Source organism: Pteronotus mesoamericanus, unplaced genomic scaffold, assembly GCF_021234165.1.
Source record: "Pteronotus mesoamericanus isolate MK-2021 breed Mesoamerican mustached bat unplaced genomic scaffold, CSHL_Meso_final contig_78, whole genome shotgun sequence".
Lineage (NCBI taxonomy): Eukaryota > Metazoa > Chordata > Mammalia > Chiroptera > Mormoopidae > Pteronotus > Pteronotus mesoamericanus.
In genome coordinates, this window is record NW_026555258.1 from 5,548,851 (window position 1) to 5,575,271 (window position 26,421).

The following is a 26,421-nucleotide window of genomic DNA, read 5'->3' on the forward strand; positions in this document are numbered from 1 at the left end:
GGCGCGAAGGCGGTGGCCTGGGCGTCGCCATCTTTTTGAGAGGAACTGTCTTACCACTCTCAACCCCTCCTCTCCCTGCTGACGCCATGTTGTTTGGGGGCGGAAGTAGCGGAGCCCGGGCTTGGCCCCTTTAAAGGGACAGGACCGGTTCTAACCTTCGGGAAGACCTTGGTGACAGTGTGAAGCGGCGGAGGCAGAGGTGAGTAATCGAGCGGCCGAGCGTTGCTGCCCCGAGGTTTTAAGTGCCGAGGTTTGGTAACCGGTTCTGAGCTGGATTGTGCCAAAATACTTGCACCATTTGGTGGTGGTGTGATAGCAGAAGGGATGCCGGAAAGGTTCTCCCAGCTAGAAGCCGCCCGCGAAAATAAGTAGCGCGCGCCTCTCGCTGACCCACGGTCTAACACTGGTCCCCGTCTGGCTGGTCCTACCTGCACCCACATCCCCGCTCAATCCACCCGAATACCACTGTAGTACCTGTAGGGATGATGGAGCCCAAGGTAGTTCGGTAAATTCTGGTTAGAGCCGGGGCTGGAACCGGGTCCCGGACTCCATCTCCTCAGCCGTGAGGATCTCGAGTCCTCGGAGTTCCCAGACTGCTCATGGTAACGGCAGCCACGTTAAACAGTAATCTGTACAGTGGCATAATGTGCAGCCACTAAAACGAAAAATGTTCACTATGCACTAATACGGGACGACTTGTAAGATACCTTAAATGAAAAAAGGAATGGATAAAAAGAGCAGCGTTGGTCTGAGCTAGTTTGCATAAAACAAGTGAGGGGCTGGGATTGTCTGTGAGTGTGTGCACCAGCCACCTGGTAAGATGCATAAGTTGTCGACTGTGGTGGCCTCGTACAGAAGAACTGGAGCCCTGGGTACTGGGACAAGGGGGCAGAATTTACTACCATGTGCACAGGTTGGTTATTTTAAAAATAGGATGGTGAAGATCCAGAGATTCCACTTCTGGGAATATATCCAAAGAAACCAGAAGTGCAAATATGAAAGAACATATTCTTATGTTCATTGCAGTTTTATTTATAATAGCCAAGATTTGGAAGCAACCCAAGTGCCATCAGTAGATAAGTAAATAAAAAAGCTCTAGTATATTTGCACAATGGAATACTACTCAGCTGTAAAAGAAGAAGAAGAAGAAGAAGAAGAAGAAGAAGAAGAAGAAGAAGAAGAAGAAGAAGAAGAAGAAGAAGCGTACGAACAGATGGATGGACCTGGAGAGGATTATGCAAGAGAAGAAGCAAGAGAAAGAGAAGTACATATGATGTTCCACTTATATATGGAATTTTTTAAGTTGCTGCTTTAGAGGAAGAGAGAGAAACATAGATTTGTTGTTCCACTTATTTATGCATTCCTTGGTTGCTGCTTGTATGTGCCAGATCAAACCAGACACCTTGACATATCCTGAGGACACTAACCAACTGAGCTACCTGGCCAGTGCCTATATGTATTAAACAAAATAAACCAACAAACAAAATAAAAACAGACAGAAAGATACAAAGAACAAACTGACAGCTGTCAGAGGGGAGCTGGGCTTGGGAACCTGGGTGAAAAAGGTGAAGGAATTAAGAAGAAAACTCAGACAGACAACAGTATGGTGATTACCAGAGGGAAAGGGGGGTGGGGGGAGGTAGGAGAGGGTAAAGGGGGAATAAATGGTGATGGGAGGAGACTTGACTTGGGGTGGTGAACACATAATACAATATACAGATGATGTGTTATAGAATTGCACATCTAAAACCTACATAATTTTGTTAACGCAAGTCACCCCAGTAAATTCAATAAAAACTTAAACATTTAGGGCCTTAAAATACAAAAAATAAATAAATGAACAGAAATAAGATGGTGAAGATAATAAAATAAGAGCCCTCATGGGTCAGGTGCTGAGCCAGTGCTTGGTTTCAGCTCTCCTGCTAGGAGGTCTTACTTTCCCCTGTTGCTAGAGGAGGAAACAGGCCAAGAGGTTGGGGACCTTAGCAGTATCTCACGGCCCACAAGTGGGGAGGTTGGAATTTGAGCCCTGGAGGATTTAACACTAAGGCCCACAGTTCTGGCTGAGAAGCTTTTTGGTTAACCATACAGCAGCCAGCGTGAGACCTGGCACCCAGCAGATGTCCAGTAACTGTTTACGGGCTGTTAACTGACTAAACAAATGAAACAAACAGGATGAGAGGCAAACTTTGGAGCTCACATTCCAGACTGGAGTCCAAGACTTGCCCCTTTCCAGCCTTGACACTGTGGACCTGGCAGGTCCCTTTCTGAGCCTCCATGTCCCCACCTATAAAAATGACAACCACGACCATAGTGGCTGACAGAGTGCTCCCACCTGCCCTGCTCCGTGTTTTACATGCAGATTAGTTAGCCCCATTTTATAGATCAATGAGCAGAGCACAGAGAAGTTAAGAAAGCTGCCTCCAAAGGGTCCGCCCACAAAACCTCATTAGTCTGGTGAGGGTGACAAATCCAGCAGTTGACATCTGTGACGAGTGTCGTAGTGGGTCAGGCCTTGGGAGCACCTGGCTCAACCCTGGGTGAGTCAAAAAGGCTCTCAAAGGAGGTCCCGTTTAATCTGTGACTGAGGATCCATAGGTGTCTGGGAGGAGAAATGACAGGGCCATTTTCTGAAACATGAAACAGCAGTTTTGGGATGGTATTCTGCAAGAGGCACGGTGGTGTGGCACAGGAGCCCCTAAAACATGCAATACCTGACTATTCAGTCAGCGCGCTGATCTTTTTTCCTTTGATTGTCAAATAAAAATAAAACAACAGCCAACACAATAGCCATTTGGTATGAATGAATTGAAAGTATACCTATTTTTTGGTCAGATCAGCAAAAACTGTTTTTTGGAGTGCAGCGAAATGTTACTAATCAGTTTATCTGTGCCAGGAGACGATAATCGCTGGGCTAGAAGCTCAAGCAGAGACTTACTCATACCTGCAGGTAAATGGCACGATAGGAGACCATGCCGGTTAGAAACGTTCAGTCTGGCTCCTGTGTCAATTGCTCTTTCCTCCTGGAGAATTACTTCACATGGTAAAGTCTGTGGTTTCTCACCCCCCACCCCACACTTAACCTTCCATATCCCGAGGAGTAGAATGCCCTGATTTTATAGTCCGGGTGGGGCTAACAAAGGAACACAGGAAAGTTAAGAGCAATGAGGAAGCCCTTCACACTGATGGCCCCCCCACCCCATTCATTCGGCCCCCAGAAGGGCAGTCCAGTTGCTGGCACTCTGCCCAGGGGAATGAAGATGGCCGCACAGGAGGCCCCTGGCTGTGTATGCTCACCTGGGTTCTTAGGTTGCCAGTGTGCCTGGATGTCCGGCTGGGTATGGCTCCTCTCTTTTGGAGCCAGCAGGCCAGAGCCACGCCAGCTGCAGTGGGAAAGGAGCTCTTGGGGCACTGCCAGCTCCCGAGGAAATTTCCCCAACGCTCATCCTACTTCCTCATTCTAGGACAGTGGTCCAAGCATTAAATTCACCAACGGCGTCCTTCTGTGCTTTTCTAGGGACTCTGATTCCATAAGTCATTTCCCTGCATTGGGCCTCAGTTTCTCCATCTGTAAAATGGATATGACTCTCTCTAATGTTCCAGGCACTAAACATATATACATATGTTGTTCCTTATGTGTAAAACTGCCCTAAAGGGTGAGATTTCAGTTTTGGATCTGGGTTCCATGCAAGGAGGAGTAAGGAGGGGGGTACTTGCTTTGTGTCTCACTTAGAGTCCCCATCCACAAACCCCGCTTACAGGCCTGGGAGCCTGCAGCCTGGGCTCCAGAAGTCACTTCCCCTTTGCCAATTCCAAACCCAGGGAGACCTGAGTAGAACCATTAACAAGTTTTTACCTTACATGTCTTATAGGGGCTCTGTTTTTAGATTCTCCCCTTGCCACCCCCCCCCCAAAGAAAAAACAAACCAGGACTCATTTTCTAACAAGAGATTTTGTTGTCCTGCTTGGTGTACTACTTTTTACGGAAAGCCTTATAAGTTTAACTATTCCAGCATATTGTTAGTACAGGTTACCGTGGGCCAGGACCTGTGCTAAATGCTTTCTGTGAATGATTACCTTGTTATTGTCCCCGCTGTACAAGTGAGGAAACTGAGCCTAGAGAGGACCAAAGTCCTGTAGCTACTTCACGGTGGAGCTGGGATCATTTTATCCAAGTCCAAGTCAGAGTCCAAGCTTTCATCATCTGTGATTGTTCAAGTAACAGACCGGCCTTGCCGAACCCGGTCCTGCCCCCCAGACCCTTCTCCAAAGGTGCCGAGGTTGGTGTTTTCTCAGCTACTGGGAAGTGCCTGGCATTTTGAGCCCAGGGTCACTATACCTCCTAGGCACTGGACAGAGAGGCCCGATACAGAACTGACTCGCTGCAAACACGCAGGGTGCTTCTATGAGAAATAGTAAAATCAAATGTTCTTATTGCATTGAGTTGGCTTTGGTGATGTGGAGCCAGCCTGCAAAGCCAAAATCACCTTGCCTGTCCTTGCAAACTGCCATGCAGAAAGGAAGGTGGATGAGACATGGTTGCTGTCCCCAAGGGCTGATGGTTTCCCGCAGGCTGGTGAGCAGGTAGAGGCAGCAGCACCCACCTCCTGAAAGAGGGACTTTTGGGGAGTTTGGACTTTGGAAACAGGCAGACCAGGGCCTGAATCCCAGCTCAGGCTCTTGCAGCTGAATGAGCTTTGTTTAGCCTCCTCTTGGGAGATACTAGGGATAACGTCTTCCTAGTAGACTGTCGTGAAGATTAGAGAATTTAGCACAGAGGTCAGGCACATAGTAAGTTCTCTCTGAGTTCCGAGAAGGGCCCAGGTGGACACAGAGGGCTGCAGAGAGGAGGCAGAGCTGGGGCTAGAGCCTGCCGGGGGAGTGGATTAGGGGGCATGGCTGGCAGGGGTACAGCCTGAACAAAGGTGGGCGACGTCTGTTCAAAAGCAAAGGATTTGTGTGTTCAGACAAGGAGAGAACATGGAAACTGCAGAGTCTGGATCCAGGCCTGTTCCAAACCCCAGGCTGAGGAGGCTGTTGCTTTTATCTGGTATCAATTCAGGGACGTGGCAAGGCCTGTCCAACTGCGGGGAGGCATAGTTCACATCAGAGTGTCAGTCACTGAGGCATTTGCCTGGAAGTCTTGCACCTCTTGGTCACCAGTCATGGTGCCTTCTGGCCAAGAAGGTGGCCAGTAGCTGGTCAGGCTGATGGAGGCATGTGTTGGGGGAGGACATTGACCATTGGCCACCAGCCCCTGGCCTGACAGCAAGGAGGCGTGGGCCCTTAGGCGCTTGGGAAGCTGCCCTAGAAGGGGTCCAAAGGGCCCTCTGGTGCCGTCCAGGAGGTTTGGCCTCCTGAGTGCCACCACAGCCCCTGAGCCGCCTGCGTGGCTGCACTTCTCCATGGACTAGTGTTTAACAATAATAACGAGAGCATTTGTTGAACCCTGACTCTGCCAGGCACCAGGTTAAGTGATTTCATGTGTTACCTCACTGACTTCTCGCTACAGCCCTGTGCGGCAGATACTCATTAATCTCATTTCAGAAATTATTCTCAGAAAGGTTCAGTAATTTGCCAGGTGTCACACAGCCAGTAAATGGCTTTGACCTGAGGTCTGTTTTATTCCAGAGCTTCACATCCTCTTGTTTTTTTTTTAATAAAACTCTATAGCCCTGACTGGTGTGGCTTGGTTGATTGAACGCTGGCCTGCAAACCAAACGGTTGCCAGTTCAGTTCCCTGTCAGGGCACATGCCTGGGTTGTGGGCCAGCTTCCCAGTAGGGGGCGCATAAGAGGCACCCACACACTGATGCTTCTCTCCCTCTCTTTCTTCTTTCCATCCTCTCTGTCTGAAAATAAATAAAATCTTAAAGAAAAAAAAAAACTATAGAAGTTTATATGACCTCATCCCCAAAGAACGCCACAGTTAATAATTTAGTGGTGTCCCTGAAAACATCCTTATGCACAAACATATATATATAATTAAGCGGTCCTTGCTTTGCATGGTTCTGATATGGATAAGTTTCAGGTACCACCATTTAAAAATAAATTGTAACTTTAGTTAATTTTTAGTTAAAAATTTTTTTTGCATTAAAGCACACCAGTCCCTCAACAACAGTGTTTGAATTTCAGCCTCCATGTTTTTTATATATGTGTATATATATATATATATATATATAGTTTTGAAGTTTTTATTTATTCTAGAGGTGGAGAAGGGAGGGAGAAAGAGAGGGAGAGAAACATTGATGTGAGAGAGGAACATAGATTGGTTGCCACCTGTATGCGCCCCAACCAGAGACCAAACCCACAACCCAGGCACATGCCCTGACCAGGAATCAAATCAGCAATCTTTTGCTTCGCAGGACCACGCCCAACTGACTGAGCCACACTGGTCAGGGCCCTTGTTACATTAACCATGAGTAATTGCATCAAGTGTGGATTTTGCTGCTAGCTCTTCAGTCCACAAATCGCTATGGAATAACATGCGCATGATGGTCACATCACTTCTTTTGCCATCTGTCATTGATTGGTCACCATGCATGTTATTTAGTTCCTATTCAGACAGCAAAGCACGCAGTTGTGCTGCCGCCTGTCTTCCAGAGATAAATGCAGGTGACATTTACAAAAACAGATCATCAGAAGCGGAGGTTGGCCAACAGAGATGGAAGCACAACAGGAAAATGCAGAGTGGCAGCCCTGAGCATGAAACTGGAGTTGAACGTAAAGGAAACGAAAAAAGAAACAGCCAACAGTGGGCACGTGGAGACCGCAGCTGTTCACTGACCTAGGGGCTGTAGCTGTCCAGCCAGAGAAACTTCATGAAGGCAAATTTATCGACATAAATGACGAGAGTGGTCCTGACGAGAAGGATGCAGTGTACAAACCAGTGGCATTTAATGGATGCACAATGTTGTGTGACCACCGCCTCTCTCTAGTTTCAAAACTTTTTCATTACCTTAGAAAAACAACCCATACTCAATAAATAAGCATTCCACACTCTCCCCCCCCGCCCCCCTGCCAACCCCTGGTCGCCACTAACCTGCTTTGTGACTCTATGAATTTGCCTATTCTGAATATACCGTGTGAAGGTAATCCTCCAATACGTGACCTTTTGGGACTGGCTTCTTTCACTTAGTATAATGTTTTTGGGGTTCATCCATGGTGTAGCATGGATGGTGGTAGCATGTTCCTTTTTATGGCTAAGTAATATTGCATCATATGGCTGTACGACAGTTTAGCCATTTATCTATTGAAGGACGTTTGGATTGCTTTCATCTTTTCACTATTATGAATAATGCATTTACTAAGTTTCTGCATGAACATATGTCTTCATTCTTTTTCCAGTATATACCTAGGAATGGAATTGCTAGGTCATAAGGTAAATCCTGTGTTTGGGCTTCATAAAAATTTAAAACTTTTGTGCATCAAAAGACCTTATGGAGAGAGAGAGAGGAAGAGAAACATCGATGTGAGAGAGAAACATCAGTTAGTTGCCTCTTGTATGTGTCACAAATGGGAACCAAACCTACAACCCAGGCATGTGCCCTGACCAGGAATTGAACTGGCTACCTTTTGCTTTGTGGGACGACACCCAAGCAACTGAGCCACACTGGTCAGGGCTGTTGATTTATTTTGAATTAATTTTTGTAGATGGATTGAGGCAGAGGTCTAACTTCATTCTTTTGCATGTGACTGTCCACTTGTCCTGGCTCTGTTTGTTGAAGAGATTATTTTCCCCCATTGAATAGGTTTGGCACCCTTGTCAAAAATCAGTTGGCCAGAGATGTCTGGGCTTATTTCTGGTCTCTCAATATTATTCTGTTCTATATGTCTGTCCTCAAGCCAGTGCCACACTGTTTTCATTACTGTGGCTTTGTAGTAAGTTTTGAAATTAACATGCATTTTTCATGTAACCTGAATATCTCTTCATGTTAGGGCCTGTCTCATTCCTTTGTGTGGCTGCACAATATTGCATTGTATAGATAAATCAGAACACACTGAACACCCCAGTTGATAACATCAGATTGCCTCCAGTTTTTTCCTCTCACACACAATTAAGTTTTGCTCTGAAAGTGATTCCAGTGAACACCCTAATCTGGTATTTTCTAAATTATGGACTGTGTAGTGCATTGTAGTATCAATTTGATGACTCTCAATCTTCTTATTCTCTGCCTATCTGAAAGAAAGTAGTGTTTCATTTTAGTTTGCATTTTATTATGATAGGATTCATAAGATTATCATGAGATTCATCTTTTCAAGTTGTTTTCTTTTTGTGTAAATTTATATATTTTTTCCTACCTTTTTTCCTGTTGAGATATTGGTCTTTTGATTTGTGAGAATCTCTTGTATGTTAATGCTCACACTTACCTGGATGGGTAGCTCAGTAGGTTAGAGCATCATCCTGATACTCCAAGACTGCATGTTTGATCCCTGGTCAGGGTACATATAAGAATCAACCAATGAATGCTTAAATAAATGGAGTAACAAGTTGATCTCTCTCTCTCTCTGTCTTTCTTTCAAATCAATTTTTTAAACAAAGGTTCACACCTTATTAAAATGGCCTGGACACTTGTTTGTCCCCCTCCTTAGATTGTGTGCTCCTCAAAGGAGAGAAGGCTGTATCCTGTTTATCCCCGTATGCCCGCTGGCTGGCATAGGGCATAGCACATAATAGAAGTTCAATAAATAGGTGCTGAAGTGATGAAAAGGTGTGCACCTACTATGTGGCAGGCCCTGTGCCAGGTATTGATGACAAAAAGATGAACAGAGAGAGAGCCCTTGCTCTACTGGAACTCACAGCCTGGTGGGAGAGACAGACGCTCATTCTCTCATTCCACAAAAGTTTACTGAGCAGCTTACTCTGTACCAGGTGCATAGTGTCCACTGGGAGAGCCAGCCTGCTAGGATGATAAAAATGCCAGGACTATGACTCAGGTGACCTGGTGCCAGTGGAATCGGTTCCCTGCCCTGGTCATCAGTATCCCCATCCATAAAATGTGAGTGACTGAGCCAAATTCCCTCATTTCCCATTGAGCATCAGTCAGTCTACGCCTCTTTGGCTCTTTCTGGAAGTGGAGTCACTGGCCCAGGGAGCCACCCTGTCACTGATCAGAGCCTCCCCTTGTCTCACAGTGGCAGTGAGGGCAGGCTTTGAAGTCAAGAGTCCTAGGTTCAAACTCCAGCTCTGCAACTTGCTGTGGCCTTGGGTGTGTGGCTTAGCCTCTGGATGGAACCCTTCTGTAGGGATGCAACTTACCTGTAAGGTGCACAGCAGGCTGCCTAGCACAGCAGAAGTTTACAGTAAACAAAAGTCCATTGTCACTACCCTTTGGACAGACCTCGGGGCTATAGAAAAGTTGGCCAAGGAAGACCTGCTTCCTAGAAGAGGAAGGATGAGGCACAAGGACTTGGAGGAGGTGAGGCCTGGGAAAGACTGCTCTCCATGGCCCCTAGGTGCCCCTGAATAGGTCCCCCCTGGAGGTCCCTGGGTCATCCCCGGTCACTGGGAGAACCCTGGACTGGGAGGCGAGCCATCCCGCCTCCAGGTGGGTCTGGACCCGCACGATCCCCACCGTGGGCCTCCTCTATGAAGTGAGGCCATAGTGCCCTCCTGTGCCGCCGTGAAAGTCTTCCTGTGCCTGAGTGTTTGGGACTCCAGGGCCGGCTGTCCCAACCCAAAGTCTAGGGCTGGTTCTGCGTGGCCCCTGCTGGCAGCTTCAGGAACAACAAGCCTGCAACGATGAGTCCCTTGCCTGTTAATGAGGGTGTCCGAGACCTGGTGGCATTGCCGGGTAAGGGCAGCCCACATGGCCACCTGTGCCCTTCCTGCTCTTTGCTGGGACTCCCGTGGTTTCTTCCTCCTCTTCGAATTCCTGGAAACTGCCCCCACCACATCCACATGTTCCCAGACACAGACCGATGTGTGCGCATGCTCAAGTGCAAACACTCACGTTCCCACATGAAACCTCAACCACACGTGGATTTACTCCTGTCCAAGGTCACATTAAGACTTTCATGGGCCCCTTTCTCCATTAGAAAGTTAAATATATATATATATATATATATATATATATTTTACAACTCTGTTGGTAGATAAAAAATGAATATCACCCAAGCTGAATTTTATCATTATTATATACTCATTATCATTGTATCCTCTCTTTTTTCTTACTTTAAACTAAATTAAGATTGAAACATTTTCGTAGGCCCCTCAAAGTATGGCAGGCGGTTGGCGCACACCTTCGGAGGAGGCCTGACGGAGAAGTCAGGCCTGCCAGCCGGCAGGAACAAATTCACACACATCAAGCCCACGAGCCGTATTACATTAACTCAGTGAGTGTTCATAAAGTATCCACTCTATTATTAATACTCGTCGTTTCCTTGGCACCTTTTCTGTGCCAGGCACTAAGTGAAGTGCTTTCCATGAATTATCTTATTTTTATTTCTAATTTATAGGTAGGGAAAGTGACTTGCCTCTGGTGAGAGAGCCAAGGTCTGCATGACATCAAAGCCTGTGTTGTAATCATCTCCCCAGGGGTCTGTTCAGGGCCTGGGCCTGGGTGGCACCAAAGGTTCTGTGTCATGCTCACTCCCGTGCACGCGCACATGCCCCGGCATGCACGCCCCACCCCCACCCCGGCCCTGGCAGTCAGTTTCCTGCCGCAAAAGCCTAAACAGTTTCAATCCCCAGCCCCAGGGCAGTGAGGCTAATTAAGCATATCCTTGTCCTGCACAGGCTCTCCTCGCCCTCTGTGGACCCAGGTTGCCCACGCCACCTCCAGCCCCAAGAACTGGCAGTGCCCGAAGAGGGTGAGGCGCTGAGGTTGTGGCTGGGGAGGAGAGAGGGCCATGAGCTGGGTGGGGTCTTCTCCAGTGTGCGTGTGCTGCCCTGTGCTGGGCACCGGCTGCTGTAGGCCCTCCTCCGACCTCTGGGAGCTCAGTGTGACATTAGTCATTATTTTATCATTGTTACCACTGTCCTTGCCTGTTAAAACGGATGAGGACAGCACCTGCTTTCCTGGGCTGTTAAAAGGGTCCAGTGACGTATGTACAGTCCTTACCACAGTACCTGGTGTGGAGTGAGCACTCAGCAAATTAGAGCTGAATGTTTTCAAATAATTCCTACAACTGTAATCCAGAGAGATGATAAAGGCAAGATTTAGAGCAGAGGAAGTGTAGTCACTTTAGCAGAAAGGACAGAATCTATCGACATGGAGGGATGTGGTCAGAAAGAGCATCAGCCTATTGGACATGGGCAGATTTTGAACCAGTTGGTTAGGAGGCGGCCAAAGAGGGTCCCTGTAGGGTTGAGTACATTGGAAAGAGTCAGTGGGACATCAGACCCAGGACGAGAGTGGCCCACCCTGCATTCTCCCAGTCTAAGGGAACCAGCTGGCCCCATTTGCCCAGGATGGTCCCCGTCTTAGCACTAGAAATCTCACGTCCTGAGAAACCCCTCCATTCTGGGCAAGTGGGCCCATTGGTCACCTAGAACACATGGTAGGCACAGGGTACCAGCTGTGCCCAGCATGGGGCTCAGACCTGGCCTTGGGCCCCAAGTCCCCTGGCTGAGAGAAGCCGAAGCACGCCAGTGGCACCGCCTGACATGACACACTGTGGAATGTCCCTCCTGATAACCATCACACCACCCTTTGTTACTCCAAGCTCTAGTGCTTAGCTGCAGGGATCAGGGACTGCTTTCTGCCGGATGTCCCTGAGAACTGACTCAGTTCTGAGAATTGGGAGGGTGAACTCTGGCCACACTGACCTCAGAATCTCCTAGCAGCTTCCGCTCCGGGGCCTTTGCACCGTCCTCTCTGCCTGACACGCTTTCCTCTCCTGGACTCAGCTTGAAGATAAGAGTCTCCTAATCTTGCTGGTGGAAGTGGGTTCTTTTCGCGGGATCACAAGGAAAGCATTCCAAGAGTCCCACGTATGGGAGATTATGGCGTGGTGAGATTTATTTGGGTGAAAACAGAAGACTGTCCCCATATTCTCAATGTCTCACCTCCATCCGTCCCCCAGGGGAAAAAGTCCAACTTTGTCTTCATAAGGCCCAGAAATAGGGTCAATGTCCAAAGATTGTGTGCCATGCCGAAATTTAGTCCCTATCAAAGCTTAGTCCACTTCCTGGCCATGCTCCGCCAGCGGGCCACTGCGGTGTCCATCACCCAGGCTTGCCTCGGAGCCCACAGAGAGCTGGGAGCAGGCTTCTGTGGTCACCCTCCTGGCTCCTAATGCCCATGTGCTTATCTTCCCCCATAGTCTGAGAGAAGCCAGTCCTTCCTCCACCCAGTCCTACAGGGGAGGAAGGGGTGGTAGTCCTCTTTGTGAGGCAATGCTGTGATCCCCTGGGGTATCTATGAATGGTGCAACTTCCTAGCAAAGCAGACTTATGCTTCCTATTGATTATGCTTAATTCTGATTTCCTTTGCTCCCTTCCTTTGTTAATATTTAGTTACCTACACTAATACTTGGACTGGGCGGGTGCCCACAGTACCCTCTAGAGCAGCCCCCAACCCTCTACACCCACTTCTTTTATAAGGCTTGTCCTGACCGTGGAGGAAAGAGGAAGGAAGGAAGGCTGAAGGAAAAGTCTCAGACTGCAGGGCAGTTCTCAGAAAGTTCCAGCAAAGCCAATGGAACACTTGAGAGTGCATGTCTCCCAGCTGCAGCCTGCCTCACTGTCCCTCAGGTGCCGCTCGGGAGCAGCCATGGAGTCTTGGCCTAAGGTCACAGCTGTCCCCTCAGTCAGGCCCCTGGACTCAGAGGGACACATTCCCATGGCAACTATAAGGGCACTGCCTTTTTTTTAAAACCGCGGCAATTTTTAAAAACATCTTTATTGAGATATAACAATCCATGCACCATATAATTCAGCCATTTAAAATGTACTATTTGGTGGTTAGTATATTCACACTTGTGCAATCGTGAGCACCAATTTTACATTTCATCAGACCAAAAAGATACCCCGGACCCATTAGCAGTCATTCCTCACTCCCACTCCACTCCCAGCCCAAGGCAATCGCTTATCTACTCTCTGTCTCCGTAGATCTGTCTCTTTCTTATAAATAGAATCATGTAATTTGTGGTCCTCTGCGGCTGGCTTCCGCCGGCACAGCGGTGCAGGGTCCATCCATGCTGTAGCGCGCCCTCCACTCCCTCTTGCTGTCAATTGATATTCCAGCACATGGATTTGCCACATTTTGTTCATCAACTGATGAGCATTTCAGTTTTTTCCACTTTTTGGCTATTATGAATAATGCTGCTTATGTATATATGTGTACAAATTTTTGTGTGGACATGTTTTCATTTCTCATGGATAGATACCTAGTAGTGGAATTGCTGGGTCTAATGGAAACTGCGTTTAACATTTTGAGGAACTTCTAGGGTATTTTCCATTTTACATGCCTAGGAGCAGTGTATAAGGGTTCTGATTTCTCAGCATCTTCAAAACACTTATAATTATCCATCTTCTTTGTTATAGCAACCATCCTAGTGGGTTTGTAGTTGTATCTGAATGTGACTTTTCCCTAATGACTAATGATGTTGATCATATTTTCCTGTGCTTATTAGCCATTTATATGTCTTTGGAGAAGGTCAAATCTATGATTTGCAAATATTTTCTCCCATACTATGGGTTGTCTTTTCACATTCTTCATGGCATCCTTTGAAACAAATCTTTTAATTTTGATGAAGTCCAGTTTATCTATTTCTCCTTCTGTTGCTTGTACTTTGGGTGTTGTATATGAAACCATCTTCTAACTCAAGGTCACAAAGATTTACTCCTGTTTTCTTCTTAGAGTTTTATAATTTTCGTTTTTACATTTAGGTTTATGACCCACTTTGAGTTCATTTGTGTGTGCGCTGTGAGGGTCCAAATTTATACTTCTACGTGGGGAGACCCAGTTGTCCTGGCACACTTTGTTGAAAAGACAGTTCTTCTTGTATTGAGTTTTCATGGCACCTTATTGAATAACAATTGACCATGAATGTAAGAGTTTTTTCTGGACTCTGAGTTCTATTCCATTGATTATATGTCTGTCCTTGTGCCAGTACCTGTACTGGTTCCTGTAGCTTTTTTAGTAAATTATGTGCAGTGAGTCCTCCAATGTTTTTCAAGACATTCATCTTTTAAATGTCGGTCTGTTTAGACTCTTTTGGTCTATAGTGACCCAGACACTTTTTCTCCCTGCATTTTATTTGTTGAAGGAACAGGGTCAATTGTTCTAAAGAGGTCCATCAGTCCACATCTGTTAAACTGCATCTCTGTGGTGTCCCTTGTATTTTAGTGATCAGAGGCCTTACTTGATTTGGATTTCATTTAGCATGAGAATAATATACAGGTGATGTGTGTATTTCCAGAGTCAAAACATAATGTAGGGTTGACTGTGATATTAGGGGCTATTCATGATCTTTACCTGGATTGTTTTTTTGTGGGGGGTTTTTCCCCCATTAAGGGGGGTTTACATTTTATTTATTTATTTACTTATTTATTTATTTATAGAGTGGAAAGAGGGAGAATGAGAGGGAGAAAAACATCGATGTGTGAGAGATGGGTCGCCTCTTGCACCAACTGGGGACCTGGCCTGCAACCCAGGCATGTGCCCTGACTGGGACTCGAACCAGCGACTTTTTGGTTTGCAGGCCAGAGCTCAGTCCACTGAGCTACACCAGCCAGGGCTGATTTACATTTAAAAGAGTCGCCCTGGTTGCTGGGGTGAGAGGGGGTGATAGGGTAGTTTTGAGGACCGGGGGATAATCTTGCAACAAAGCACTTACTGCCATGCCTGATGCACAGTGGCCACTCAATAAATATTAGCCCTTGTTGCTATTGTCGTTGTTATTAGAGCTGTGTGTTGGGAACTCAAGCCCTGGGCTCGGAGCCATTTTCTGGCAGGGTGTTCTACTCCCTTCTCCTCTGCCCTGGGAGAAGTCATCAGTGCCCCATGGCTTTGGGAGGCATGTTCAGGAATTCGGCAGCCACCTCTTTTTACCTGGTTGGGCTCCTCCAGAGAAAGAAGGCTGGAGCTTCACTCAGCCGATGCTTGCACCAGACTGTAAGTGCATCCTGCCGCCTCCGTGACCCAGGGCCCCTGGCATCTGGCTTGGTCTTGGCTTCAAACCTGCGCATGAGCCTCCTCTTTCGGGAAGCCTTCCCTGACTGCACCCTGAATGTGTCCCCCTCCCCACCCTTGCCTTTAATCTAGAACTTATAGCTCTGCATCTGAATTGCTGCTTGGTGCTGTGGCCTCCCCATCCCCCACTGTGTCCTGCCCATGTTCGTTCGGTACACAGTCCATACTCAGTGAACGTTTGGTGAATAAGCAAACCAAGTTTTGTGTTTATGCACAAAAACCAATGTGATTATGCACATTGTGCATAAGCCCAAGAACAGCACTGCTGCCTCACTTATCCAAGTGTTGTGTGACGTACTTGAAGGTCACTCCTTTGAGCACCCCAAGTTTCTGTGGTACCCCCGTTGCTTTTATCTCCTTCCTAAACGCATTCACCTCTTTCTTTTCTCTTCCTCTGTGCCCCTGTACCCCTCTCTACTCTTTCCCTCCCTAACCCTCCACATTTTTAATCATAAAAATAAAACAGTTTAGAAAATTTGGTCCTGGTGGTGTGGCTCAGCCGGTTGGGATGCCGCCCGGATACACCAAGGCTGCTGGCAGCCCCCCGGCAGGGCACGCGCACACATCGCCAGTGAGTGCAGGGGGTGGGGGGCAACGAGCCGATGCTTCTCACTCTCTTTCTCGCGGAAATGAATAACTAAAATTTAAAAAGGAAAAGAAAATTTGGAAAATAAGAAAATTGTAAGGAAGAAAATAAAAAATATCTCTTAACCAACCAGCCAACCAAAGATAATCACTGCTAATTCACATTTTGGTGATAACATGATTTTCCCTGGAAGGGATCACCCTCATTTTAAACTTTTTTAAAAAAGATTCTATTTATTTAATTTTAGAGAGAAGGAAGGGAGGAAGAGAGGGAGAGAAACATTGATATGCAAGAGAAACAGCGATTGGTTGCCTCTCCCCTGACCCCAACTAGAGACCTGACCTGGAAACCAGGGATGTGCCCTGACCGGGAATCGAACCAGCAGCCTCCTACACCAGGCAGGGCTCATTTTAGTTTTGGTCCCAGCTGGGGAGCTCAGTTGGTTAGAGAGTTGTCCTGATGCACCAAAGTTGCAGGTTCGATCCCTGGTCAGAGCACATACAAGAATCAATCAATGAATGCATCAGTAAGTGGAACAACAAATCAATGCATCGTTTTCTCCCCCTCTCTCCCTCTTTCTCTCTCTAAAATCAATACATTTTTTAAAAACTAAACTCTTCATGTATAGTGAGTGCCAGCGTGGTGATAGGTGTCAGGGATTCAGTGAAGGGAGGGCACTGCCAATGTCGGCAAAGCTCCCCCTAGGTGCCTGTCCCCACACCGGGCTCTCTTTGAACCACTTACATTGGCAGGACCCCCAGGCTATGGAAAAACCTGGCCCATATACAGATGGTCCTCAGGCCCTTGGGGACACGGCCTTGGTGCTAGCAACACTGCTGTTGCTGCCACCCTGGACAGGGTCCTGTCCGGCTCCTCCTGTGGCCTTGGGCAGGTCCCTAACCCTCCCTGAACCTCAGGTCTTCGTCTTCAGAGGGAGGTTATCATAGCCACCTCTGATAGGGACGCTGTGGGGACAGAGAAAGACCGTGAGAAGCAGGGCTCACTGTCAGCCACTGCAGGTGGCTGAGGAGAACATTAGAGACCTGCCAGCCATGAGGCTCACAAAGCTGCTCAGGACCTCAAAACCCATGCTCCCGCTATACCAACGCAGAGACTGAGGCCAGGAGGAGCTAAGTCTCCTGTCCGGTGTCACCCAGCCAGGGTGGACTCAGGACCTGTTTGTGGCCCTCAGCCGGGCCAGTATCTGCGGATAAGGGGGCAGCTGCCCTGGAAGGAACACAGGGGAGGGAAGAGGTGGCTGGAGGAGGGCCCCCGAGCCCCCCAGAATTGAGCAAGTTCATCTGGGTCAGCACATGGCCTCATCTCAGACAGGCCTGAGTCGGAGTGTGTTTGTCGTGTGACCTTGAACACAGCACCCCCACCCTGTTTTCTCATCTATAAAATGGGCCCCGAGAAGCGAACGGAAGAGCTTAGCAGGTCCTCTGCACACGGAAGCTGCCACCGCCACTGTGGCCGTGATCCTTCCCCTGCTCCCTACCGCCCCCCGCCTCCTGCTCCCCCTCTTTGGCCTCCCAGCCCGTCCTGAGTCAGACTGTACCCTGATTGTATCCAGTCTGTGTCTCAGGAGCCCAGGACCCAGGCTGGCGGGTGGCAAGACCCAGCCTGGGAGTGGATGGGAGGGGCTGCGTCGGGTGCGGGGAGGTTGCTGCCTCTCTTCCTCGGGGCCCAGGCTGGGGCACCTCCTCCCCTCTGACCCTCCCGTTTGCTCTTTCTCCAGCTCACCATGGCCAAAAGGCTGCATGCTCGAAGGCTGGATGGGATCGATCACAACCCGTGGTGAGCCGGGCAGGGCCGGGAGGTGCGGGGGTGTCCCCTCGGGCATGGGGGGCAGAACACGGCTGGTGGTCCCTGGGTCTGCAGGAACTCAGTAGTACCCAGGATGGTCAGATCAGCAGCCACAGCCCACGAGAGGCAAGACCCGAAGCAGCAGGCTTGGGTTCAAGCTCAGCCTCACCCCACTTGACCCTGGCCCCGGGGCCAGTGACACCTGCCCCGAGCCCCAGCTCCCCAGCCGCAAAATGGAGATAATTCTATTTCCCTCTAACGGCCTTGGCGGGGGGAGATAAGACAAAATACTGATGATAGCAATAGCCATTCCCAGCCACAGGCTTCCCAGGGCCTCTTATTTCACGCTCAGTACAGAGTGAGCCGAGCTAAGCCGAGAAGGTGAGACGCAGGCGGCTCTTCACTGGGCATTGGCCGAGGTGCACTTCTTTTCTTCACTGACTTACGCTCAATACGGAAGGATATGTGCCCCGCATCACAGAAGATGGGATGGATGCCGTGGGAAGATGTGCGACGAAGGTTGCGCAATCTTCCAGTCCACACCTGACCTTGGCCTGTGGCCGAGTGGATGAAATAGCTGTTGTACTTTTACACAACGGAATACTCCTCAGCTGTAAAAAAAAAAAGGAAAAGAAAATCTTACCCTTTGGGCCAGCATGGATGGACCTGGAGAGCATTATACTGAGTGAACTAAGCCAGTCAGAGAAAGACAAGAACCATATGATTTCACTCATGTAGAATCTAATGAATAAACGGAACTAACAAGGAAAATACAGACAGACTCATAGAGAGAGGACAGGATGACAGCTCTCACAGGTGGGGAGCTAGAGAGGAAGGATTGAGCCAAAAAGTTAAAAAAAAAAAACCTCATGGACACGCACAGCAGTGTGGGGATCGCGGTGGGTGGGTGGGGAGAAGGGGTGGAGGCGGAAGGGAGTGTTGGGGGATAAATGGCGGTGGGAAAAAAATAATAAATAAATAAAATCATTGGCTGTTTTTACAAAACATGGGATGATTATTTCTTTTAAACTCCCCTCATGCACAGTGCTTTGTGTTTTGCGAATATCTCCCTCCCATACCGTCTTCAACGCTCCACGGTGTTAGGGATGGAGGGGTCAGGCCCAAATGCCCTGTAGAGTCTGACTGAGGTCCACATTGGGGCTCCGGGGTCCTGATCCTCAGGCTGCCACCCTCTGTCCTCTCTGTGAGGCAGGCTGGGCAGCCTGGTGGCCCAATTTACAGATAAGGCAAAGTGCCACTCAGAATGGGGAGTGAACGAGGAGGTAGGCTGGGAGAGGCGGCAAGAGTACTTCCTGACGCAGGCTTGGTGGGCTCTCGAACTTAACCACCCCCCCTGTACAGGGGGGCAGAGGCCAGGAGAGGCGAAGCCAAGAGCAGCACAGGGCGGAGCAGCTGGGGGCCCGGGGAGAATGCGCGGAACAGGAGGGCCGTGTTTGGGATCGAGGTTATGAGAGTCGGGGGGAAGATGGGCCCCAGATTCCTCTGACCCTATGAGCCCAGCCTGGAGGGCAGCCAGTCTCTGTAGAATGTTTGGGCCTGGTCCCCTGTCCTGATCACCACCCACCCCTGGACTTTGTCTCTCAGCACTGCCGTGAGCTGCTCTGTGAATCCAGGCAGGTCACTGGCTTCTCTGAGCCTCAGCAGCTCCCTGTGTCTTCAGGGGCCTTGTGGAGCTCTGGGGAGAGAGTGACTGAACGATAGTTACTGTTATGCAAATTTAACTCAGCCAACCTGGAACCCCGTACCAGCCTCATCCAGCCTCCCAGCCTCTCTCCCAGTTCCCCTGAAGAGATGGCCACCAGGCAGGCGCACGAGAAAGGTGGTCAAGGGTCAGAGATGGCAGGTGGCAGAGCTGGTGGGGCCCCGGCTGTCCAGGGTAATGATCAAGAGCATCAGCTTCGCTCCAGCAGACAGACGTGGAATCGCACTAACTGGACAGGTCCCTCCAGACTTCAGCCTCTCCATTCCCACTGTGATTCAGGAATAAGATGTGCCTCATAGACGTCGGGAGGGTTATGGGAGCAAGCCTTTCAAGATGGCGTTGACAAATGCACAAATCGCTCATGAAAGCCACCCTGGAGTGGGGGGTGTTGCTCAACAAGTATTTCTAGGGAACTGAACCGGATTGGATAGGATAGGAAAGGAACAGTATGGAAGGGAAGTAGATCACACCAGAAGGATAATGTTATTGCCTTGTGTGCTCTGCAGGGTTTGTGAGGTAAAAGATGATTTCTTACTACAGATCATGGTTGAAGAAAAGTTTCAAAGTTTGAAAGCAGTGTTTGGCATAGTGCCTGGCCCACCTAATTGAAAGGCATGGGACTAGTTATGAGCCTGACACAGATCTTCAGGCCAGGGCAGATGCTCGTTGCCCAGTTTTTCTAGAAAGGTCCATTTCTATGGTAATGATCTCATTGCTCACCTGCCCTGGAAACAGGCAGAAGTCCAGGGTGGGGTGGAGGGATAGGCTGGTGCTAACTCTCCATTTGTTGCCCAGGGTGGAGTACACCAAATTGGCCACAGAGTATGATGCTGTGAACTTGGGACAAGGCTTCCCCGACTTCCCGCCTCCAGACTTCGCCGTGGAAGCCTTTCAGGATGCTGTCAGCAAGGACTTCATGCTCAACCAGTATACCAAGGCATTTGTGAGTTTCCCAGCCGCGCCAGGGCCCCTGGACACAGGCCTCTGAGGAGGCCCTGGGGGAGGAAGGGGCAGAGCCCAGGGAATTCAGGCCAGCCATAGTCCAGTGTTCACTGAGTATGTCCCCAGTTTCAGGCCCTGGGGCAGCTCATAGTCTAGGGAAAGGAAAAAAACAAAAACAGAAGCAAAACTGAAAACAAAGGCAGTTGATATGCTGTGAAGGAAGAGAATGGGGCAGGAAGGAGAGGAGATCAGGGAAGGCTTCCTGGAGGGGGTGACATGTAAGCCGAAGCCTGAAAGACAAGCTACTGATTGAGACATGCAATTGATGTCGTTTGACTAAATTCAAACTCTTTCTGTAAAGGGTCACAGAGTAAACATCTGCCAAGCCTTGGAGTAGACCAATGGTTCCTAAATGTTGGTTTGCATCAGAATTGCCAGGAAGAATGCTCCCTCTGATTCCATCGTCCATAGATGACTCCTGCTAACAGTTTGCTACTTTTCTTAGAGTGTTCAGACTTTTAAACTTTTAAGTTTACACACACACATTTATATAATGCTTATATAAAAACACACACACAAACACACGCATGTCTACCTACCTGAGATTTGTGCTTAACACAAATGGACTCATACTATAAATAACATTCTGTACCTTGTTTATTTCACTAAACAGCATGTCAGGGACAACTTTCCTTGTCAGAATAGCTCGTTCTTTTTCATGGCTGCATAGTATTCAGTTGCCTAGATTGAATAATTTACTTAACCAGCCCTGCTCTGCTCGACTGGCTTGGGTCATTTACTGTTATAAACAGTGTCACAGTGAATAGCTCTGTGTGTACATCTTTGCTCCTGTGTTGTGAGTGCTTCCCTCAGATAAATCCCTAGGAGTAAAACTAGAGAATCAAAGCGGATGAGCATTTAAGCATGTGATAGATGTTGTCAAATCGCCCTCCAGTAAGGTTTACTTACATTCCTACCAGACCAGTCTCAGAGCTGGCAGGAAAGTTCACTCTTTGGGTGAAAGAGAGGACTCATTTGTCTCACTCTCGCCAACCGTGGGCTGTGTCAATATTTTTCATATCTGCTAATAGTGTCATTTCTTATTGCACTATTTCAATGTTACTTTGCTTTGCTTTTCTTCAATTATTATTCTTCCACATGCCCATTGGGCATCAGCACTTTCTCTTTCATGACCTACCTCCTTTTTTCCTTTGGGCGTGTATCTTTGTCTTGTTGCTTTATCAGAGCTCTTTCTATATTAAACATCTCACCTGCTTTTCTTACATTGCAATGTTTTTTCTCTTTGTCTTTTAACTTTGCTCATGGTATATTTCGCTGTACAGACATTTTTAGTGTTTATGCGGTCAAATCTGGCTTAGTGAATCATTTAGTTAAATTCTTAATCTTCAGTTTCAGTCGCTGAGCTTAGCCTGTGACACGGGCTTAGAGTGTTTAGTAAGTGTCCTCAGCAAACAAGCGTGCAGACCCAGTCCTCTCCAAGCGGGGCCTTTCCAGAGCTGCGGCATAAAATCCTATCCCTGCACCTCAGCTGTGCATGACCAGGGCAAGCCACTTCCTTCCCTCTGGCCTATCTTTTTCTACCTGCCAAATGATGGGGATCAAATAATGCCTGCCTTGCAAGGCTGCTGGGAGAGTCAGGTGGCACGAATGTGCTCCTCAAACTTAAAAGGAGGCATTTTGGGTGTAGAGTTGCCACCGCGTTGGGGCTGTGTTGGGCTGTGTCCCGTGACGGCGTGCATTCTGCCTCGTTCCCCACCATATCCCAGCCCTGGGCACAGAACAGGTCTATGACAAGTGTTGCCAGGCAGATTAAAGAACTCAGCCCACAGGAGCTGACTTTGCCCCAGGCCTGCGGCTGGAAGGTGCTAGAATTGCCTGGGTGCTGCTGAGCAGGAGGGTGGGCCCAGGCTGAGCGGGGTGGCTGACCCCAGCTCTCCTGGCAGGGCTACCCACCACTGACAAAGATCCTGGCAAGTTTCTTCGGGAAGCTGCTGGGACAGGAGATCGACCCTCTCAAGAATGTGCTGGTGACTGTGGGTGCGTACGGGGCCTTGTTCACAGCCTTCCAGGCCCTGGTGGATGAAGGAGACGAGGTGAGTGGGGTCAGGTGAGTGGGTGGGGGTCAGGGGTCGGGGCGATACCGACCCCAGCTAATCTGACCCTTGTACCAGGTCATCATCATCGAGCCCTTTTTTGACTGTTACGAGCCCATGACCTTGATGGCAGGGGGGCGCCCTGTGTTTGTGACCCTGAAGCCGGTGAGAATGCGGGCGGGGTGTGGCTAGGAGGAGGGGTCCAGGGAGTGTGCTGCACTGGGCCCTAGGGGCGGGGGCGCCGGGGAGGAAGGATGTGATGGAGGCCAGTTTCTCCAGGGTGGGGAGAGGGTGGACTGGACAGATGCCTGGGGGAGGAGGGCTACACCGCTAGCACTGAATGTCAGGTAAGTAAGCACTGCCCCGCCTCTTGCAGACCCCCACCCAGAATGGGGAACTGGCTTCCAGCAGCACCTGGCAGCTGGACCCCGAGGAGCTGGCCAGCAAGTTCACATCTCGCACCAAAGCTCTAGTCCTCAACACACCCAACAACCCCCTGGGCAAGGTACCTGGCAGACCTCCTTCTGGGGACCCTTCCAGACTGGGGTCACGTCCCCACCCGGCCACTGATTTGCTGCCTTGGGGACTCAGTTTCTTCCTCGGTGAAGGGGGAGGGCTCCCTGCAGCGAGCTGCGAGGATGAGGCTCCCAGAGGCCCCCAGGGCAGGGGCAACAGTCACGGGGAAGGAGCGAGGGCCGGTGGTGGGGTGGCCGGGCGCCTCCCTGCTCACTTCTCCATGACCGAGACCCTGAGACAGCGACTTCACATCTCGGAGTGTTTTCTCATCTGTATAATGGGAACATGACAAACCCACAGGAAGGACAGTCTAGCCTTCCCCCGTGTGTCTGCCACACTGTTGCACAGCTGCAACCCTCACAACACTTCTGACACCAGGAAGATGGGCTTTCTCCCCACGCCAGGCAATTCTGTGATGGCAACTGGGGGTCCAGCAATTTCACTTCCAACCCTGTCTTCCTGGAGGTAGCATCCAATCCCACAGATTAAGGGCTCAGTCCCACAGGACTGTCCCCACCCCATTTCAGATGCCAGTCGCAAGTCCAGGTTGTCACCTGTACTCCTGGCCAATCAGCTAGGAATCTCAGCTTCCCGCGACAACCTCCTCGGGTTCCATGAATTGGCTAGAGCAACTCCCAGAACTTGGAAACTGTCGCGTTTACCACTGTATTAAAGAGTATGAGAGAGGGGGCGGGCGGAGGTCCACTGGGCCAGGTCTGGGCGTGCCTCAAGCACAGGGGCTTCCGTCCATGGAGCTAGGGTGCGTCACCCTGGTGGGTATGCTCACCAACCTGAACCCCATAGTATGGGATTTTATGGAGGCTTCCCCACATAGCAAGATCAGTCGTCAACTCCATTTCCAGCCCCCTCCCCTTCCTAGAAAAGTGGGGTTGAAAACCCCAGGCTTCTAATTCCAGCTTGGTCTTCCTGGTGACCAGCCCGTTCAGGAGCCCACCAAGTTGCCTTGTTAGAACAAAAGGTGTCCCTGGCGTTCTTATCACTTAGGGATTTATAAGGGTTTCAGGAGCTCTGCGCTGGGAACCATGGGCCAAGACCAAAGTATATATATTTCTTATTACCTCACAACCGACCGCAGTGGGTCAGCGAGGTGGGGATTCGGGAGGGCGGGGCAGAAAAGCCCTTGGTGCTGGGTTTATCTGAGCAGGCCTATCTGTTTGGGGGCGGTCCCTGCAGGTGTTCTCCAAGGCAGAACTGGAGCTGGTGGCCCGCCTGTGCCAGCAGCATGACGTGCTATGCATCAGCGACGAGGTCTACCAGTGGGTGGTCTTCGATGGGTACCAGCACATCAGCATCGGTGAGCCCAGCTGGGCGGGGTGCCCCCATTCCCCTGGACACTTAGGCCAGGGCCTTGGGCCCAATCTGGGAGTCAGCACAGGCTGAAGGGTGTGGAGCCACACAGTCCATGGGACCTGGAGCAGCGACTCACTCTCTCTGAAAAGAAGGGAGCACAGTGGCACCTACCCCCAGGGTTGTCAGGAGGATGATGTGGAACAGATCCTGTAAATAGCTTAGCACAAATCAGAGCTCCGAGTGGGCAGAGCTGGAGCACCCACGGGGGTTTGGCCACCACCCCTCCCCCGCCCCTCATCGCTGTTTCAGCAGCTCCTCTCTTTGGCCTTGGGCAGCCAGCCTCCCTGGCATGTGGGAACGCACCCTGACCATTGGCAGCGCTGGCAAGACCTTTAGCGTGACTGGCTGGAAGGTGAGTCCACAGGGTCCGGGGGATCACCTTTCCTTGGCAGGAAAGGTGGCCTGGGAATGAAGGCAGCCTTTGGCCAGGCCCTGAAAGGCCTCACCCCATACCTGTGTTTCTGGTCTAGGTGGGCTGGGTCCTAGGCCCGGAGAGTCTCCTGAAGCACCTGAACACCGTGCACCAGAATTCCATCTTTCATTGTCCCACGCAGGCCCAGGTGCAGAGGGGCAGGGGGCCATGCCAGGGGGGCGGGGGAGGGCCCGGACCCAGGCTGGCTCCAGAGTCAGGTTAGCCTGACCTGCCTGTCCATCCCGTCCCCTGCAGGCCGCAGTAGCCCAAAGCCTGGAGCGGGAGCAGCTGCACTTCGGCCAGCCCAGCAGCTACTTCGTGCATTTCCCACAAGCCATGCAGCGCACCCGTGACCACATGATGCGCAGTGTGCAGTCTGTGGGCCTGAGGCCCGTGATCCCCCAGGGCAGCTACTTCTTCGTCACAGACATCTCAGACTTCAGTGCGTGGGCCTGGCCAGGCTGGGCTGGTTAAGCGGGGCAGGGGTGGCAGTCTGCTCAGGGCTCAGCATGGTGTCTGTCCTCCAGAGCGCAAGATGCCTGACTTGCCTGGTGCTGTGGACGAGCCCTATGACAGACGCTTCGTCAAGTGGATGATCAAGAACAAGGTGGGCTGGGCCCCGGCCTGGCCCCTGCATGTGGTTTTGTAGGTTGTACACTGCTCAAGGGCACTGGTGGGCCGAAATACAGCCTGGCCTCTGCCACACGCCCTGGTACGGGGTGGCGTCCATGTCGAGGAACGGGGAGCCTGTTTAAGTTGCACAGAGGCGCCATGTGGGCTGGCAGGAAAGGACTCCTGGCCTCTCAAGGCCTCAATCTTGCCATCTGTACAGGGAGGAGTTGGCCCATTAATTCTGAGGTCATACAGCTCAGAGCTATGATTCTAAGGCTTATTTCTTCTCTGGCTCCGCCCTGACCCCTCTCTTGGCCTCCATGCCTTGTCTATACACAGGAGGGACTTGGAATGACATTCTGGGATTCCTTCCCTCTGACCTTGACATAGCACTGGGAGGTGCCGCATCAAAGCTAACTCTCCTCCTCCCACGCCATAGTGGAACCTCTGTGCCCCCCGGGAGCCAAGGCCTGCTGGGCTATGAGGCCCTGTTGAAACATGGGCTTCTTCCTCAGGGCTTGGTGGCCATCCCGGTCTCCATCTTCTACAGCGTGCCACACCAGAAGCACTTTGACCACTACATCCGCTTCTGTTTTGTGAAGGTAAAAGACGGGGCCGGGGGAGGGAAAGCCTCCCAGGGCTTCCCCAGGCCTGCCGTGGGTATGGGAGGAGAGCGGACCGTCTGTGTCGGTGCAGGGTGAGTCCACGCTCCAGGCCATGGACGAGAAGCTGCGCAAGTGGAAGGATGAGCTCGGGGCCTAAGGGCGCCCCCTCGGCCCCGCCTCCCCGGTGGGTCCTGCAGGCTCTGTAGGGCTCTTCGGCCAGGGTTTAGTTATTCCCAGGCTAGGGGTAGATGGTACTGGCGAACCCCTCCTCTGCAACATAGAATGTCCCAGGGCAGAGCCCCGTCTTGGTCTTGGGGGAGTCAGGAGCACCTCCCCATGGTGCCTGCCATCCTGTTGCGGAGGTAATGGAGGTCTGGCCTGGGCCCCTCCCTCGGTCAGGCTGCAGAGTTTTGGGTCCCTTCTGGCCTCACCAGACTTGGCTGGGACTCAGTGGGAAGAGTCCAACAATGTCCTGGCCTGGGTTCCCAGCTCTGACCCCAGCCCTGCACTGGCCCCGACCAAGGCTGCGGCAACCCTCCCTTTCCTTACCTAAACTTGACATTGGGATGTAACCCGTGCTTTCTGCCCATAATAA

General features: G+C 50.3%; 1 protein-coding gene across 2 annotated transcripts; it reads left to right on the plus strand.

The window, feature by feature from the left end:
* The first annotated feature begins 111 nt into the window (after positions 1–111).
* On the plus strand, positions 112–26,421 carry KYAT1 (kynurenine aminotransferase 1). 2 transcript variants are annotated; one of them, XM_054584264.1, is made up of 14 exons: positions 134–199; positions 14,852–15,061; positions 17,464–17,522; positions 20,050–20,197; positions 22,161–22,310; positions 22,389–22,475; positions 22,687–22,815; positions 24,021–24,141; positions 24,473–24,549; positions 24,668–24,757; positions 24,865–25,051; positions 25,137–25,216; positions 25,737–25,823; positions 25,918–26,421. In XM_054584264.1, exons 2-14 carry the CDS (start codon positions 14,951–14,953, stop codon positions 25,981–25,983), a joined length of 1,392 nt encoding a protein of 463 aa, XP_054440239.1. In that variant the 5' UTR covers positions 134–199; positions 14,852–14,950; the 3' UTR covers positions 25,984–26,421. The 2 variants fall into 2 exon arrangements, with proteins under 2 accessions (XP_054440240.1, XP_054440239.1); XM_054584265.1 differs by lacking the exon at positions 14,852–15,061 and having other exon boundaries at positions 112–199.